General features: G+C 37.8%; 1 protein-coding gene across 5 annotated transcripts in view; it reads left to right on the forward strand.

Moving 5' to 3' along the window:
• LOC102177570 (zinc finger protein 660) overlaps positions 1-12869 on the forward strand; it is an 80582-nt gene that overhangs the window by 51133 nt on the left and 16580 nt on the right. For 3 of the 5 annotated variants that reach the window (XR_001919990.1, XM_013973354.2, XM_018066997.1), the window contains exon 1: positions 12020-12322. Coding sequence is in view for 2 of the 5 variants with exons in the window: in XM_005695604.3 (XP_005695661.2) it covers positions 5753-8097 (2345 nt within the window). In the remaining 3 variants the exon portion in view is untranslated. Of the gene's footprint in view, positions 1-5752; positions 11567-12019; positions 12323-12869 lie in introns of those variants that run through there. The other 2 variants (XM_005695603.3, XM_005695604.3) reach the window with 2 other exon arrangements.

Raw genomic sequence — 12869 nt, forward strand, 5'->3', positions numbered from 1 at the left:
CTGTACCCAAGAGCCACTCCTTTGGCTCTGCCTTCATTGATGCTGAGTAGTCCCACTCTTTTAAATTGTTGTTTATATAATTTTTTAAGTTATAATATATATTCGGAAGTGCATTTCTTTGATTAGTAACAAGAGTATTTTTTAAAAACCTGTTAGTCATTTATGTTTTTAACAAACATTAAACATGTACATGCTGCTATGTAATTGGCAACTGTGGGAATGATGTGATTCTTCCCTTAAGTAGCATGATTTGGGAGATGAATACAGAAAGAATAAGCAAGGCAGAGTGAAATAATTGGAATTAGAGTGGCATAAGTCTCTTGAGATGGAAATGGAGAGGACAAAGCAACCAGCACCATTCCTGGGAGTAAGAAAATGCCATGAAGGAGGTAGCTTTGTATTTCATTGTCTAAGTATCATTCTTTACATTTGGCAGCTTTATGATACTGAATTTTTATTCAAGAACATTATATACCATTACAGTTGTTCATGCTGCCTTTGTCTGTTTCAGATCTGTTTTAAAAGTGCCTTCAGGTAGATCTTACATAATTCTGGTTACATTGACTCTTTGGAATAGGAATCTTTTCTAATATTTCCTAATTGATCAGTTTGCATATATGAAAATATTTAATTTTTGTATGTTAATTTTGTACTTAGTAACCTTAGTAAATTTTTTTATTGTTCATAGTAATTTATACTGTATATTTTTACATTTATGAGGATATGTCTTTTAGTATCTCTAAGGATATGTCTTTTAGTATGTCTGTTAGTATCTCAGCTGTGGTGTGATGGTCAAATATTTTGTAGATTTGATATTTTGATATATATTCCTAAACTGCTTTCTGTCAATGACGTACCAATTTATACATCCACACAAAGAGCCCAAGAGGGCCTATTTCCCCTGTATGTGCTTGTGATTTGGTCACTTTTAAATCTTAGCTAGCTAGATGAACAGTCCTATCCTCTGGGTTTTTTTTTTTTCCATTTCTTTGATTATTAGTGCTATTATGTTTGTTGTTATTTTATGTTTATTCATATCCTTTCTACATATGTCTTTTGTTTATTAGAACTGGTAACCCTTTGTCACATCTTGTGCATTTTTGCATTTGTTTGCCTTTCTGTGCTTGTTATGAGTTTAAGTCTTACAAAATCTTTCAAACAGCAATATTTTCCTTTATGGTGTCTTTCTCCATAAAAATGCTATTTTTTAAATCACATGTATTTTATTCAGATATTTTCTTTGTTTTATTTTTATATTTATGCAGAATGACCTAGGAATCAAATTTGTTTGCTCACTTTTTTGTTTAATCCAAGTGATTTTCAGTAGTTCTGATGCGATTTACTATATAACCCATCTTTCTTTTTAGAAATTTTAAAACATGTTTGAATGGGTTAATTAATTTTATGAGAAACACTCACCATGGATCCATAGCTTATGCTGTAAGCCGAAATAAATTCCAGATTGGTCTAAATAAAGGTTAAACTTAAAAAATAATAAAATAGAATTCCTTATTTATTCTCGCTCTTTGAGGAAAAAGAAGTTTGAATCAACTTCAATAAGTAAGATATGCTCTAACTGCAGTGTTGTTGGGGTTTTGAGCAAGCAGATTCCGAAGTACTTATGTTCTTTGACCTAGTAGTTCTGATTTGAGGAGGATACCTTAAGAAAATGGTTCAAAAAAAAAAAAAAAAGAAAGAAAATGGTTCAGAAAGAGGGAAAATAAGTAATATGTCTAAAGACAGTCCCAGCAAAAAATTGACAATGATTAAAATTTGGGAACAACCAAATTTCCTCAGATAAAGTACTCCGTAACCTATGGTGTTCTGACCTGGGAGAACAAATCTGACAGTTTTGTGTACTCAGTTTCTGTGCATTGATAAGCTGGTAGAAAAGCAGACTTCAGGGCTTCCCTGTTGGCTCTGTGGTAGAGGATCCATCTGCCAACGCAGCAGACGTGGGTTTGACCCCTGGTCTGGGAAGGTCTCATATGCTGCAGAGCAGCTAAGGCAGTGAGCCTTCACTATTGAGCCTGTGCTCTGGAGCCTGGGAGCCACAGCACTGAAGCCCACATGCCCTAGAGCCTGTGCTCTGCAGCAAGAGAAGCCACCACAATGAGAAGCCCACACACTGCAAACAGAGAGCAGCCCCTGCGTGCTACAGCTTGAGAAAAGCCCAAGCAGCAGTGAAGACCCAGCAAAGCCAAAATATGACTTTTTTTAAAAAAAAGCAGACTCCCAGATAGCTTTACATAATTCTTCAATATATAAAAGAATTATAAATGTTCATTTAAAAGATTGAAATAGAATTTAAAGGCAGTTATTCAAGAAATATTAAGTATCTCACACATCAAGCTTAATCCCTGCCTTAAAGTACATTCGAGTTGAATTGACAGACATTTACAAAAATAAGTACAATACAATGTAACAAAGGCTACATAATAAAAGTATGCATGAGTGTGGGAGCACATAGGAGCTTGGTATGATGAAAGAACTGGAAGAGTAGGAGGAGAGGTGGGTGGTTTAGAGAAGAATTTACAGAGGGAAGTGACTTTTTTGTGGGGAAGGGGCCATACCACTTGTGGGATCTTAGTTCTCCAGCCAGAGGTTGAACCTGAGCCCCAGCAGTGAAAACACCAAATCCTAACCACTGGACTGCCAATGAAATCCCAGATGCTATTAATATGTTTTCTTCATTTTTTTTTGATTGTTCGGTGCTACGGTACAGAAATACACTGCTTTTGTATATTAATGTTTATTCTACAACCTTGCTGAACCTACTTAGTTCGGGTAGTTTTTTGGTTGCTTCTTTCAGTTCAGTTCAGTTCAGTCACTCAGTCGTGTCCAACTCATTGCCACCCCATAGACTGCGTCACGCCAGGCCTCCCTGTCCATCACCAACTTCTGGAGTTTACCCAGACTCATGTCCATTGAGTCGGTGATGCCATCCAACCATCTCCTCTGTCATCCCCTTCTCCTCTCACCTTCAATCTTTCCCAGCATCAGGGTCTTTTCCAGTGAGTCAGTTCTTCGCATCAGGTGGCCAGAGTATTGGAGTTTCAGCTTTAGCATCAGCCCTTCCAGTGAACACTCAGGACTGATCTCCTTGAGGATGGACTGGTTGGATCTCTTTGCAGTCCAAGGGATGCTCAAAAGTCTTCTCCAACACCACAGTTCAAAAGCATCAATTCTTTGGTGCTAAGCACAATGATGTATTATATTAATCGATTATCTGATGTTATACGAATATTTGCCTTCCTGTGATAAATCCCACTTGGTCATGGTGTAGAATTCTTTTTATGTGTTGCTGGAGTCAGCTAATATTTGGTGAGAGTCTTTTTTTTCTTTTCCTTTAATTTTCTTATTTGGCTGTGCTGGTTCCTCATTGCTGTGTGGGCTCTTTTCTAGTTGTGGCGAGCAGGAACTACTCTCTAGTTACAGTGCACGGGCTTCTCATGGTGGTGGCTTCGCTTGTTGCAAAGCACAGGATCTAGGGTATGCAGGCTTCAGCTGTTGCGGCTCCTGGACTCTAGAACACAGATTCAGTAGCTATGGCTTAGTTTTTCTGTGGTATGTGCTATCTTCCCAGACCAGGGATTGAACCCATAACTGTTGTATTGGCAGGCAGATTTTTTACCACTGAACCACCCGGGAATCCCCTGTTGAGGATTCTTATGTCTCTATTCATAAAGATATGGTTGTTTGTAGTTTTGTCTGTTTTTTGTAATATCTTTGTCTACTTTTAGTATGTAGGTAATACCGGCCTCATAGAATTAGTTGAGAAGTGTTTACACCTTTTTTGTTTATTAGAAAAGTATGTGAAGAATTGGTATTCATTCTTTTAATGTTTGGTAGAATTCATCAGTGAAACAGTTTGGGTCTGGGCTTTTCTTTGTGGGTAGTTTTTTGTCTATTGATTCTATTTCATTGCTTATTACGGAACTATTCAGATTTTCTGTGTCATCCCGAGTCAATTTTAGTACATTGTGTCTTTCTAGAAATTTGGCCATTTCTTTTTTTTTTTTTTGACCATTCCATCTTAAGAAGTTGTTCAGTTGGCGCAGAATCATTCATGGTATTCCCTTAAACTTTTTTTTTTCCTGTAAGATCAGTGGTAATTCCAATGGGGATGACTTTTGTCCTTAGTTTTTAAGCCTGTAAGTTTGGGCAGGTAGCAAATTGGGAAGAGGAAGAGCAAATTCAGGAAGAGAAAGGGGCATGGGCAGTGATAGGGAAGCAAGCAAAAACATGACATGTTTGGGCATCTGTACATAGTTTTCCATGCCTAGAGTCTATAGGCATAAAGGGTACTAATAAGAAGCGAAGCCAGAAAAGTAGCAGATAGTGGAGGATAGCATCTCTTGGGCTGTTCTTGTCATTTGTGCATTATCCTATAGGCAATGAAGCATTGTTTTGAGCAGGTGAGTGATATGATCAAATATACATATTGGAAAGATAATTAGCAATGGAGTGGACATGGATTAGAGGACTGGGGAGGATTGGAGGTAGGGAAGCCTGTGTTTGTCTTGCCTGCTTAACCAAAGATTGCAGAAAATAATCGGCTCCCTCTATCATTCTGATATTTTTTTCCCAAGTCCCTTAAAGCTCATTAGGCCCACACATAGTCTGATTTCTATACTAAAATTTCATTTATCCAGCTAATTAGCTAGTATATATATGAATCCTTTATTTCTTAACCATTTTCCATTTCTGTTTAACCACTTGCAACACTTCTATTTCTTAAAACGCTTCTACTTCCTTAAAGAAAGAAAACTTTCCTTTCAACCAGCATTCTGCTTAAATTGTAAAACCAGTCTGTTAACACTCCTTTCCTATGTATTTTCTCTGTATTTAGGTAGAAGAATACTGTTTTTATATTCAAATAGAAGATAATGTTATTATTATTTATATGATTTTATTTATTAGATAATTTGGGAAACTAGTTCATAATTTTTCTCACATTTGGATGGTGAAAATGAGTTTCCAAAACATTTAAAATATGCATCATTTCATATTTTAAAATATTTGAGAATATTAGAGTCATAAAGAGGTTAACTAGTTTAGCCTCATTATTTTATAGATGTTTTCATAGTTTTTAATGTCTATATTTTTTCTTTTCATTCAGTATTTTTTATATATAACTACATGATGGAGTCTAATTTAGACCTGATATTTTTGTGAAATTAATTTAAAATTTTCCATTTCTCAATTTTAAAAGAAGAATTCGAGGTGTTAAGTTGCTTTTTAATAGATTTTTTTCCTGTAGATTAATTACTTTAAAGTAATTAAAAAATGTTGAGGATGCACTTGACTCTTCAGAAGTTAAAGATGGCCTTCAGAGTGTTTAGGTATATTTTCTTTCTTTGAGAGTTCCCATCTTCTTAGCATGAAGAAGAAAAAAAATAAGATAGTTCTTTATAAGCCCCATCCAGCTTCATGAGCTTATATATGAACCACCTGTATTAAGATCCTTCTCTAGTTCTTCTTGCATCTGTTTATTCAACATCCTTTCTATGTTTCCATCTGCTCCCTGAAGGCAATGAGCTTAGAAGTATCTCAGAATGAATTCTGTGTTAATCCATTTATAACATTCTGTCAGTGTAGCATTCTGCTTTGTACTCCCTTTTAATGAAAAGCTTTTCTTTTTTGTGTGCGTGTAAAAGTATCCTTCTAGTTGTTTTAAAGTCTTTTGAAGATCTTGTTGTTGCTGACACAGGGATATGGTAATATTTGCATCTTTAATTTCTTTTATCAGAATGGGAGACCATGACTGAGAATGAGGAGGTGACATCCAAGTTGAACATATCTCAAAGAGCAGATTCTCAGAGAGGAATATCAAAAAGATTTCAAGGAGGTGTTCCGCAGCTTCTTGACTTTGAGGAAGAGTGTGAATGGCAAGTTTTTTCAAGTCAGTGGGGAAATGAAGCAAAGGAAAGAGATACACTGAAGAAAGGGTCCCTGTGTGAACGAGACAAGAAAAAAAGGACTCCACCAGAAAAACGAGGCCAAAAGTGGAAGGAATTTGAAGAAAGCTTGGCTTCAGATTCAGCTTTTTCTGAAAGTTTATTAGGTGCTGAAGGAAAGAAGCTGTATAAATGTGATATATGTTGTAAACATTTCAATAAAATCTCCCATCTTATAAATCATCGGAGGATCCACACTGGGGAGAAACCTCATAAATGTAAGGAGTGTGGAAAAGGCTTTATTCAGCGCTCAAGCCTTCTAATGCATTTACGAAACCATTCTGGCGAGAAACCTTATAAATGTAATGAATGTGGGAAAGCCTTCTCTCAGAGTGCTTACCTTCTAAACCATCAGAGAATCCACACTGGGGAGAAACCTTATAAATGTAAGGAGTGTGGAAAGGGCTTCTATAGGCACTCAGGCCTTATTATACATCTAAGACGCCATTCTGGGGAGAGACCTTATAAATGTAATGAGTGTGGCAAAGTTTTTTCTCAGAATGCTTACCTCATTGACCACCAGAGGCTCCACAAAGGAGAAGAACCTTATAAATGTAACAAGTGTCAGAAAGCTTTCATTCTGAAGAAGAGCCTCATTCTGCACCAGAGAATCCACTCTGGGGAAAAACCCTATAAATGTGATGAATGTGGAAAAACTTTTGCCCAGACCACTTACCTGGTTGACCATCAGCGGCTCCACAGTACAGAGAACCCATATAAATGTAAAGAATGTGGAAAAGTTTTCATTCGAAGCAAAAGCCTCCTCCTACACCAGAGAGTTCACACAGAAAAGAAGACTTTTGGTTGTAAAAAATGTGGGAAGATTTTCACTTCGAAGTCAAGTCTCATTGACCATAAGAGGATGCATAGCAGAGAGAAGCCTTATAAATGTACTGAATGTGGGAAAGCCTTCACTCAGAGTGCTTACCTTTTTGACCATCAGAGACTCCACAATGGGGAGAAGCCCTATGAATGTAATGAATGTGGGAAAGTTTTCATTTTGAAAAAGAGCCTCATTTTACATCAGAGGTTCCACACTGGAGAGAATCTCTATGAATGTAAAGACTGTGGCAAAGTCTTTGGTTCTAACAGAAACCTCATTGACCACGAGAGACTCCACAATGGGGAGAAGCCCTATGAATGTCGAGAGTGTGGGAAAACCTTCATTATGAGCAAAAGTTTCATGGTCCATCAGAAGCTCCATACACAAGAGAAGGCCTACAAATGTGAGGATTGTGGGAAGGCTTTCAGTTACAATTCAAGCCTGCTCGTACATCGGAGAATCCACACCGGGGAAAAGCCCTTTGAATGCAGTGAATGTGGAAGAGCTTTCAGTTCTAACAGAAACCTCATTGAACATAAGAGAATCCACAGTGGTGAGAAACCGTATGAGTGTAATGAGTGTGGCAAATGCTTCATTCTGAAGAAAAGCCTCATTGGACATCAGAGGATTCACACAAGGGAAAAATCTTACAAATGTAATGACTGTGGGAAAGTCTTCAGTTACCGCTCAAACCTTATAGCCCATCAGAGAATCCACACTGGTGAGAAGCCTTATGCATGTAATGAGTGTGGGAAGGGCTTTACTTACAATAGAAATCTTATTGAGCATCAGAGAATTCACAGTGGAGAAAAAACCTATGAATGTCATATATGTAGAAAAGTGCTTACCTCTAGTAGAAATCTTATGGTACATCAAAGAATCCATACTGGAGAAAAACCTTATAAATGTAGTGAGTGTGGAAAAGACTTTAGTCAGAACAAAAACCTTGTTGTACATCAGAGAATGCATACTGGGGAAAAACCATATGAATGTGAAAAGTGTAGAAAATCTTTTACTTCTAAGAGGAATTTAGTTGGCCACCAGAGAATCCACACAGGAGAGAAACCATATGGGTGTAATGACTGTAGTAAAGTTTTTAGGCAAAGAAAAAACCTAACTGTACATCAGAAAATTCATACAGATGAAAAAAACTGTGAATGTGATGAGTCTGAAAAAGAATTCTCTCAGACTTCAAACCTTCATCTTCAACAAAAAATCCATTCTTTGGAGGATTTTGGGTCCTATTCTCTTGGGTCCAAATTTTCTTGGGTCCAAAACGCCAGTGAGTCCAAGATCAAGATTCAGAAAATCTAGTATTGTGTAAAATGGAATAGCATCCCTGCCTCTGTAAGTGACTGTTGGATAAATGGAAGCATATGGTTTTTATAAGGAAAAAAAGTCATGATTGACCCTTTTGTAGACAAGTGTGTTGCATGAGGCAGAAAGTTAATCTAGACTTTCAAGACTACAAAAACATAAGGCAAATTCTAGTTAAAAGATACTCTGTTCCAAATCATTTCTTATGAACCTAGAAAAGGACTTTGAAGCACTTAAAGATTCTGAAGAAACTGAATTATGATTTATAAGATATAATGAAGATATTGTAAATGATAGCAAAAATATCTTTGTATTAAAAAGTGTATGTTTTGAAAAGATACGTATATATGGTACATCTTAAAGATAGTATCACTGCTAGAGAATGTCTGTACAGACAGTGTGATTAAGACATACAAAACATGAAGTTGGGTGGGCAGGACTGCTCTTTGAGGACAATTTAAGTACACTGGATTTGGAATCTGAAAACCTAGGTTTGGATCCTGGCTCTTTCACTTATGAGCTCTGTGATGTTAAGTCAGTCTCTAAGTCTCAGTTTCTCTGTCAGTCAAATACTGGCATAACCCCTACTTCATAGAATTGTTTTGAGCATTTAGTAAAAGGATCATGTGACAGTACTTTATGAAATAATTTAATTGTCAATAAAATTGGATAAAAGAGATACGGTCAAAATCTGGAAAATGGCATAATGTAGTGTTTGTTCATCAAGTTAATATTAGGACTTCATGAACCTCAAAAGTTTAATTTTTATAGTAAGAGGAAGTATGGTGGTTGGTTAACTTTGGGATTTAGTACTCTAAAAAAACTTTTAAAACAACTTTTTAAATGTTTAAGGGAGATAATATATAATATACCTAGTTTGTTTTTATGGAAAAAAAATATTGGCTTACTAAATAATGTCTTGCCATTAATTTGATGCCAAGAAAAAACAACCTTTGAATTTTAAACCTAGCGGATGTAGAGTGTCAAAATAGAAGGACATTCCTATGTCACTTTCCTTGCTGACAGGGAAAAAAATCCTTAACCTCAACCCCAGAGCTGATTATCTCTGCTGCTGTCATCCTCATTTCTAATCAATATTTCATGACATACAAATGGCTTGTTACTCAAGAAACAACATTCTATCCCAGCACTCAACTTACCACATAAGTTTTTTTACACAGCCTAGTCCTTCAAATCTCTGATTATACCAATTCAGAATCCATCTCTGAGTTGTCAGTCCCATTTACTCCCAGTGAACCAATCATTCATTCATTCTGTACCCTTTTGTACATTTGTAAACTTAATTCTTGTATTCTTGGTTTGGTAATTTTATATTGTAATTCTCAGAACGCCAGTTCTGTCACTAAAGTATAAATGCCTTAATATTGGGATTTTGTTTTCTGATACTTAGCAGCATTGCAGTGGTGTGTTGATTATAGTAAGTGTTATGAATTCAACCCCGAAGTTCTTTGAGGGCTGGTTCCTTTTTAGACTGAAAGAACCAAGAGTGAAAACTGGAAGGGGCCTGAGTTAAAAGTCTGAAGGCCTAAAGAGTCAGATTCTGCCACTTTTCCTTGGACAAATGGTTTCATTTCTTGGAGCCTTGATTTCTTCATTTGTTAAACAGAAGGAAGAATATCTACCTCCCTAAGTTTTTATGGGGTGATGAATATGAAGATGCTTTATGTCCATACTGAAGAAAAATTACCCCCATTATGTGATAATCACATGTACTTTAATAATGGAGAGATCTGGCATTTACCTCTTAATCAGTTTAACAAAATGTAACATTGCTGAGACAACTCACATATGCCTCCCTCCACATGTAATGTGATAAGCCAAAAGTATAACCTGAATTTATCAAGCTTCTTAGACCTGATTGCTAGTTTACAGGAAATACAGGAGGCAAAGGAACAAGATAAAAGACATCATAAGAAACAAGTTCAGAATGTGGCATATTGTTTAGGAAAACTGCAGTGCAGGAATCCCCTGGCGGCCCAGTAGTGAGTCCTCTGCTCTCACTGCGGAGGGCAAACATTCAATCCTTAGTTCAGTTGGGGAACTAAGATACTACAAGCTAGGCGTTGCAGCCAAAAAAAAACCACTGCACTGGATTCTTCAAAGATGATGAAAAAGAGAAGGGGGTGATAATAATTGTTGATGCTGGGTGAGTATTGAGAGTTTATTGTACTACTTTTGTATATGTATGAAATTTTCCATAATGAAAGATAAAAGTGGAGGGGAGGGGGGCTTAAAAGATATTAAAGAGCGAGGATGAAAAGGCATTACGCACTGGGAGAAAATGTTTGCAAATCATATATCCAACACAAAATTTGTATCTAGGCTAGATAATTCTCAAAACTCAGCAATAATAAATAGATCCAATTAGAATATGGGCAAAGGACATGAACAGGTATTTTACCAAAGTATAGATTGACAAGTGAAAAGATATTCAACATCATTAGCCACTGGGAATTGCAAGATAAAAATCTGTACAGCTATCAGAAGAGCTTTTAAATATTTTAATGCCAAATGCTGGCAAGGATGCAAAGGAACTGAATCTATTTACATTGCTGGGAATGAGAAATAGAACAGCCACCATGGGGAATAATTTGGCAGTTTCTTATATGCATTTACCATATGACCCAGTATTTGCACTCTGAGCATTCATGTCAAAAAAATGAAAACTCCTGTTATACACACACACACAAGCCTGTATGTGATTGTTAAAAGCAGTTTTACTAGTAATAGTATTTTGTAATAACCCATCAAATATCCTTCAACAGGTGGTTAAAAGAAACTGCAATATATCTATACCATGGAATACTTATTACTCTGCAGTAAAATTGAATGACCTATTTTTATCTGCAGTGACTCAAGTATATTCCAAGAGAATTATGCTGAGTGAAAAAATCCAATCTCAAAAAGTTGTATACTGTCTGGTCACATTTACATAATACTCTAAAATAAGAAGTATAGGAATAAAAAACCAGATTAGTGGTTGCCAGAGGTTGGGGATGGAGGGACAGCAGCAGAAGAGGGAGAGGTTGCACTTAAGAGAGGTCTTGGTGTTCAGAGCATTGTGTATCTGAATTGTGATGGTGGTTCCATAAATCCACACGTGATAAAATGACAAGTACACATGCACATTGTATCAGTGTCAGTTTCCTGGTTTTTATCTTAAATTATAATTATGCAAGATGTACCCATTGGTGGAAACTAGTTGAAGGTTATTATCTTTACAACTCCTGTGAATCAGTAAATTCATACTAAAAAGCAAATCTAAACAGCCATACCAAATAGAGTGTGTGAAACTGACTTGGAAAAACAATGAAGTCTGTATTTTAGGACAGTTGGAAATTTGAAAATGACTGATAATAGATGATATTAGGGAATTTTTGTTAATTTTCCTACCTGTAATGATGGTATTGTTAGTGTCAAGATCCTTATTATTATTAAAAGATACATATAGAAGTATTTGAAATGAGTATTTTGATGATTACAACTTTAAAAATATGTTTTTCAGTGTGTATAGAGAGATACGGCAAACGTTGTTTAGTTGCTCAGTAATGTCTGACTCTTGTGACTTCATGGGCTATAGAAGCACACCTGGATCCTTTGTCCGTGGAATTCTCCAGGCAAGAATACTAGAGCGGGTTGCCATTTCCTTCTCCAGGGGATATTTTGGATTCAGGGATCTAATCCTTTCGCCTGTAGTGGCAGGCAGATTCTTTACCACTAAGCCTCCACGAAAGCCCAATGCAAAGAGAGTGAAGTGTTAGTTGTTGAGTACAGTCATTTATTGTACCATTCTCTGTACGTTTGATATTTCCAAAATAAAACATTTGGGTCAAAATGATCAGGGCCTTCTACAGATGGATACTCTGTAGCTTCAGGCTCCCGGCTTCGCGCCTCACTTCAGTGCTCTTGCCAGGCATAGGAATGCCCATTGCCCTGAGGTTCAGGGTCCCCAATCCACCTGCACTCTTCCTCTGAGCTTGTTCTTCCATCCCTGATCTGTAGCGAAATTGGACACCCAACGAGAAGACAGTACCTCCGAGATTCCTAGAGAGGCTGGTCTGGCGACTTGGGGAGCCGGAAGCCCATCCCCAGGCACTTCCTGTCCGGTCATTGTTCTCGTGCCGGTAGGCGCCGGGGTCCAGGCCACCCGCCTTCTGCTCTAGAGCTCCCGAGCTCCGGCCGTGCTTCTGCTCCGCGCACGGTGAGCGGGGGTGGCGTGGCCTGGGCGCGAACGTCGGGGGCGCGGGAGGGTCCATTCCAGGGGTATGTCTGCCTCGTCTCCCTTCAGGGATCCCAGCACTGTCTGTCTGTCCCGGGGCGGCTCCGCGCCCCACCACTTCGGAAATCCGCTGTTGCCTGCCTACCGGGGGCCTAGCCCCGGGGTAGGTTGGACACGAACCGCCCCAGGGGCCCGGCTTATCCCAGGAACTGGGCTGTGTGGCGTCTGGAGGTGGAGGAGATGGGCTGCCACGATTGGAAATAGGGAAAGGACCTTGAAAGGAAGCCCATAATAGGAGACTGTGCTGTCTAGGGCTGGGGGCCAGTTAGAGTATCAGCAGTCTGATGACAATACCCATAGTAGGCAATCTTGTGTATACACGGGTGAAACTAGTATTAAGGACCTTCCTCCCTGATAAAATTCAACTAGTCATGGAAAGAATTCTCCAGAATTAAGATTTGTTGCAGGACTAAAATATTGCACTACTCAAGAGATGCAGTGTGTGGAATAAGTTGCCAGTAAGTTAATG

Source organism: Capra hircus, chromosome 22 (genome assembly GCF_001704415.2).
Source record: "Capra hircus breed San Clemente chromosome 22, ASM170441v1, whole genome shotgun sequence".
In the NCBI taxonomy this organism is placed as follows: domain Eukaryota; kingdom Metazoa; phylum Chordata; class Mammalia; order Artiodactyla; family Bovidae; genus Capra; species Capra hircus.